This window comes from Pyxicephalus adspersus, chromosome 5 (assembly GCF_032062135.1).
Source record: "Pyxicephalus adspersus chromosome 5, UCB_Pads_2.0, whole genome shotgun sequence".
NCBI lineage: Eukaryota > Metazoa > Chordata > Amphibia > Anura > Pyxicephalidae > Pyxicephalus > Pyxicephalus adspersus.
Window position 1 is genome coordinate 49,656,262 of NC_092862.1, and position 6,637 is coordinate 49,662,898.

At 36.4% G+C, this 6,637-nt stretch overlaps 1 protein-coding gene across 1 annotated transcript in view; it reads right to left on the bottom strand.

Annotated features, from left to right (window-relative positions):
* Window positions 1-622: 622 nt before the first annotated feature.
* Window positions 623-6,637, bottom strand: part of CEP76 (centrosomal protein 76) — a 14,429-nt gene continuing 8,414 nt past the window's right edge. Inside the window, exons 7-12 of the mRNA XM_072411476.1 lie at window positions 4,837-4,965; window positions 4,132-4,320; window positions 3,383-3,549; window positions 2,360-2,693; window positions 1,503-1,720; window positions 623-916 (exon numbers count right to left, since the gene is read on the bottom strand). Of these exons, the coding sequence (XP_072267577.1) occupies window positions 778-916; window positions 1,503-1,720; window positions 2,360-2,693; window positions 3,383-3,549; window positions 4,132-4,320; window positions 4,837-4,965 (1,176 nt within the window). The 3' untranslated portion in view covers window positions 623-777. The remainder of the gene's footprint in view (window positions 917-1,502; window positions 1,721-2,359; window positions 2,694-3,382; window positions 3,550-4,131; window positions 4,321-4,836; window positions 4,966-6,637) is intronic.

Below are 6,637 nucleotides of genomic sequence, written 5' to 3' on the forward strand. Positions count from 1 at the left end.
TTTGTGATCATTTCCAGTGACAAATTGACAAATAAATGCTGTACAATAGAGGGTGGAAGACGAGCAGCACCCTGCTGTGCTCTCCTTTGTAAGAGAGAACAACGGGCATTACTGATTGGCAGTTTTTCTGACGTGGCGGATTTATGAATGAAGTCGGGGGACTACTTTACACATATCAGGTTTATTCATTGCCAATACTATGTAGCCTGGCAAAGGTAATGAAGTCAGAAAATTATGAGGTTCCTTACACTACTACCACATTATCTTTTTATATGATTTTGTACAGTGCAATCTTTTACTTAGGCTCCAAGTTATGTTTGATTGAGCACAGGAATAAAATAGCAAATTAATAAATATTTGATATAAGGATATAGAAAACCATTTAAAAGCATTTTGTTAAGAGCATTATCTTTACGGCTTAGATTTGCCAATAGTTTATTATCATCATTTAGAATGGGAGGTATCTTATTAGTAAGTGTTTTAATTGTTCCTTTACAATTACATGAGTGCTGGAATTTTGGTTTAATAGCAATATCACGTAAATCTGTATCCATCCCACCTTTACACTGTATTGCACTTACTGGCTGATCAAAAGGTAACCAAATATTTTGTTAAGAAATCATTTTAAAATAGGCAAAATATTTTATTAATAACAAAATAGACATTTATATTTAATAAAATATATATAAAAAATAAAAAGCAAATTTAAGAACAGTAAAAAAATATTAAAAGTAGTGGTTGGGTAGCACTTAATAAATAGTTTCTAAATAAAAAATGTTACAAAACAGAGCGATATTTACAAGCAAACATAATCCACACAGCACACGCAGATTCTGGGTATGTGAAAACTCGTACTCGTACTGCAATCCTCATCTGATCCCCACGACAGCTAATTATTTCTTCACAAAATGGAGAGCTGTGGAAAAATTATTAAAAAAAATTACCCAGAGATTTTTGTATTATTAATATGATGCTATGCTGTAGAAGATTTTTTTCTTATGGTAATGAAACTGTCAGTTGTATTCTTTTCTTGATTGTTTGGGTTATTATGCTTTGGTCATTGTAATACTAAGTGATTACATAACATAAATAAACCCACCTAATCCATGAAATATGTGAAAAGTCAATAAAGATGATCCTATGTCCAGTGTTTCACTGTGGCAAACCCATCCCAAAATTGCAGATACCCTGCATTGTAGTAATAACACAGAATGCCAAGTGTCGTCATTGACCAAATTGATCATTCTTTCAAATGACACCTGAGAACACCCAAATGACTGATGGAAAGTAAAGTAAATGTGTGCAAAATGTGATTCTATGGACAGACACCATATGGTGGCCTTAAAATGTAATCCACTGGCAATGGAGATAAAATTATATTTTTACAAAGGATGAAAACATTGGTGTTTGTTTTAGATTATGTAGTCTGTTTTACCATTTCTTTATATGTACATACGATGATCCACACAATGGATGAATATTATCTTAAGATAAGTTCTTACCGCATACATGTAGCAAATGCCCTTCTTGCATTTCGATGAACAAAATGAATGGGAAACCCTTTAAAAGTATGGCCATCAGGCACTGCTCTTCGTATGGCATCTTGAAATTCTTCATTTCCTGCTGAGATGCCCGTGCTACGCTCTATCTCATATGCTGCTAGAGCAGGTGATAACAGATAGGACAGCTGATCTTCCCAGACTGTTGTAAGGCCCAAATCCTTCGGAAAAAAAAAGAAATGAATAATAAAATATAGAAATGTTTTAACACAAAAAACTGTAATTGCAGTACTCCTTTGGGTAAGCAGAAACTGCAACAACTGCTAGTGAAACTCCAGCCCCCCAAATAGGAAATAAATACAAATGCCTGGCTGAGCCCTGTGTATTTGTTTGAGAGGCTGAGAAGTCATACTGTGTCTAACTTCTCCATCTATGGATCATAAGAAATTTAAAGCTTTAATAACAGTGTTGGTCAGTCTATAGGTATATTTTTTAATTTTAGACAGATTAGCTAATGGGTAAACCCTGACAGGATTCTTTTTGCCGTCTGCGTTCAAGAGATTGTAGACACCGCAGTATGTAAGGTCAGTTCCACATTTGTCACTGTAACAAGCGTTGGAAATATCAGTTCTTAGCACATTTATATTACATAAAATCACAGTAATTAAGTTACAGGATTTAGCTAATTATTTTCTGGATCTGAACTGTTTAGATAATTTACAGCAAGACCAAATTAATTTAGAAAAATACACTAAAGTTCTTGTCAAGAAGAATGAAAATTAAAAAAAAACAATTATGCTTGCTATCAAGAAAACACTGCTGAACACATACATTGCCAAAAATGAAATCATGGATATTACCTTTCTGTGCTCTGACACGAGAATTCGCAGTTGCAGCTCAAATTCATTGCTTTCTGTAGCTGCATCAATTAGGGAGCTGCAAAGTGGAGGGAATGGAGGAAGAGAGGTTGTGGACCCTGGCAAACAAACTGATTTAATTGCCTCCTCGCTCATTGGCTTCCACCTGGATTCATCATGCAGATCAAATACACACAAATCAACAAAATCTGATGGCTGGCAGTTGGCCAAGAAGCGCTCATGGTTAAAAATGCAACCAATGGTCCGGTATGGATAGAGAGGCTTAGGCTGTACCACTAAGGGGGGGTCATCTGGATTGATTGTGTTATGAATGTACCTAAATAAGAAGAAAACCAAAATATTAAAATGCAGATAAATGTACTCAAGTACAAAAATTACATAAAGAAGAAATGATTCAATCAATAAATAAAAACATACACAAAAATCTTTTTTTAATTATTTTTTTCAATTTTAAATATTAGAATTTTAACTGAGCTATGCTTCTCCAGCATCACTAAGTATCAGAAGACAGCAAAGTGTAACATTTAAACCTATTGGCCTTTTCCTAAAATACAAGTCTACAATGAAGTAATTATTTAAATAAAGCTGAGCCAATAGGTTTACATTTTGCCTTCACTGGCCCCATCTTCCCATGGTCATTACAATGCTAATAACATTTAAAAAGAAAGTTGGTTTTCATTACCATTAGACCAATTTATGGTAATATTAGGTACCTGTGCTTCTCTCTAAAACATAGGCAGATATGGCAGGAGCAAAGAGTCAGCTTCCTGGAAACAGCAGAGTGCTCTGTCTCAGTACTCAAGCAGTGGTCTGGCACTTGGCAGGAGTTATGCAAATATCCAAATGTCCTAGGTGTGGGCACTCCTAGGCAGGCTGCATTTACATCAGACCACACTAAGTAACACCCATTAGTAATGCTGAGCCACTATGATTTAATGAACTGAAATCTCATCAATAAAAGGGGTGGAACAGACAGACTGGAAATGACAGCTGTCCGGTATTTACCTTTGTCCTGTTAAACTTTCCCAGAAGGTGATCGCGCCATCTGTAGAACAAGTCATCACCCATGTATGAGCCACTCCTTTTCCTTTGGTACCAACACAGACATAGGCTTCTAAACCAAAGCCGAGGAGAAGACTGCATAGAAGATTGCAATGGTCTTCACAATCACCCTAAAAGTAGAGATGCTACAGTTACCCAAATGTGTAATCAAAGTGAATATTTTACTTCTCATACATGTGAAAATACTAATATAATTCTCTGAAAATATATTATCAATAAAAAAAAACACATCATTATGGCTGCATACATGCGTTATATTTTTGTCGTTGGAAAGGATCTTTCAAAATCCTTTCCAAGGACAAAAGACTGAAACATGCATAAGTGAGTGCTGTACATAGAGCACCATTCTGCTCTGTCGAGAGGGGAGGAAGGAGAACGAGCAAGTGGCGCCCTGCCGCACTTTGTCTCCTTCACTTGTATTGCGATCGCTCATGGATCCGCCAGCATGGATCCATGAACGACGTTGGATGAGTGCACTACGTGTGTACATAGCCACAGTCAAAGCTATCCATGTATCTTTAGCAACCAGTTCATCTACACATAAAAAAACAAAAAACAAAACAAAAAACAAATGAAATGATAAAGAAAAAAAAACAGACTTTTTTGCTATGTACAAAAGACATTTCCCTGCACAGAAATGTCCTGGCAATGGACACAAAAAAAGAACATAAAAAATACAGGCGATCTCCTACCTTATTTCTAGAAAGAAATGCCAGCATGGTGCACCACTGCTCTTGTTTGCCACCTCCACCAACAACTGCAGCCTTTTCATAGCCCAGAACATTTACAAAGCGTGCAGCTTGTCGAGGGGCATCCAGAAGACGTCCAGCTCTTAGAGGGCGAATGTAGCAGCATACGGGGCGATTTACACAATTTTCATCCTTACAAGAAAATTTTTAAGAATGGTTTAGGGGGTATTCAGTTTTTTTTTTTTACTGGCTGAAGATCATTTAAAAAGATGAGACACAAGTTTGGCATGCCCAACAGATTCACATTTAGGTGAAAAGCAATACAAAACTACAATAACATGGCAATTCTACATTTATCAAATCTCGGTAAATACAATTTGAGAATATATTTTTTTATGGACTCCTGTTGTTGTTGCAGGGCATATGCCATTGGACTTGAATCTGAACTGCTGAAAATGTTTACAAATATGAACGGAAAAGCTGATATAGTTTGAGGTGGGTAAATGAAGCCTAGATTGAGGTCAGAAAGAGGTCAACTGCACCTGCCACTGAACTGTCATGTTTTATGGGCAGGATCATTTTATGTAAATAATTGTGCAATGATCAGAGTATAATTTGCATTATGTACACTAGGAAATAAAAGAGCGGATTTAGCAGAAGTTTATATTAATTTCTGCTAACACTACCCTATGGCTCACTGCCACAAACCTGTGCAAAGATCTTTACAAGCCTGGAGCTGTGAGAAGGCCGGATCTGTAAATATTCTCTCCACCATTGCTTTGCATACACCAAGAACAGCCGTTCCTTTTCTGCGGTCTTTTGACGTTCCAATGCAAGCTGTAAAATGACAATATACTTTTTCAAATGAAAAGAACAAGATCATTTTTATTAACAGACATGAAAGAAGGTAAAGAAGGGAGAGATCTTGTTAGCAATGACAATTTAGGATAACAGGAATCAAAAGGTGACTTTCAGTGGTAAAAAAAAAATAAGCTAACTTTTACTAAGAGGTAAGAAAATCTATTTGTGATCAATTAGTAAATTGGAAAACTGAATGTCACAAACTTAAAGTTCCAAATTTGCTTGAACATACATACACCTTAGCATGTTTTTTTGGTACATTGGCAAATGTCTTAGTTTTGGTCCGATACTGTAAAGTTGGTGATCCACTGGTGAGTCCATGGATCATTTATCACTAATTTGGTCCCAGTAAGTAAGGTTTTAGATAGTCATTGTAAAGTCAAAAGAAACCTTAGATCTTTGCATGCTTTTCAGTCTAAGAAAGCATAAGACAAAAATGTCTAAACTTTAATGAAAGTGGTAAGTTGAAGCAGCTGTCTAACCCCCATTAGTTATATAAAATGTGCTACAGCCTGAACTGATGGATAAAAAAATGTATATAGTATAAGGAGGCAGTATGCTAGTAACAGCTGCTACCAATGGGGGATTCAGAAGAACTTTAAAATAAAAATTTTGTTGTTTGGGGTTTTAAACAATGGCCCGTTATTACATATAATGTTCAGCTTAGCTGAACTGAAATTAGCTGAACTGTATCTATTCTCCCTTGAGAAGTGATGCTTAAGGGGGGATATGATCACCCTGTGTAAATATATTAACGGTCCATATAAAGAACAAATACAAAGGACAAGAGGGCACTCTGCGTCTGGAGGAAAAGACATTTAGGCTCCAGATAAGGAAGGGATTCTTCACTGTATGGTCTGAGAAAATGTGGAATAGGCTCCCTCAGGAAGTAGTTTCAGCAACTACTATAGATTGCTTTAAGAAAAAGCTGGATGCTTTTCCGAAAAAACATAACTGGATATTGGAGCTTTAAAGTATAGATAACAGAGAATGTTGATCCAGGAAACATCCAATTGCGTCAAGGAATCAGGAAGGAATTTTTTCCCCAAGCAAATTGTACCAGAGGTTTTTTGGCTTCCTTTGGATCAACTATGTCCATAGGGTTTTATATCTGGGATATGTTTATTTCTCTAGTGGTTGAACTTGATGGACTTATGTATTTCCTTAACATAACTATGTAACTATATGCAACTATCTAACTAGGTAAGAATAATTTATTTGCAATATATGTGTTATTTTTTTTCTTTAACCTCCTAAGCGGTAATCGCGAGTGTGACTTGGGGTGGTTTTTAGTTGCAAAAGGCGGTAATCCCAAGTCACACTCGGGGTAACTTTCACCTAAAAAAAAACAAAAAAAACACTGCTGGTGCCCCCAGGTTCTGGGGACACACCTGCCTCCTCTGACCACCAGCCGCGAACTGCAAAGCCGTGATTTACGGGATATCCCATGACGTTGGTGCAGCCGAGATTGGATTCAATACAAAATAGCTGTATTGAGTCCAATACAAAGAAATATTCATATAATGTGTGTGTGTGTGTGTATATATATATACCGTATTTTTCGGACCATAAGACGCACTTTTTTTCCCCCTAAAGTGGGGGGAAAATCAGGGTGCGTCTTATGGTCCGAATGCATATTTTTTTACTT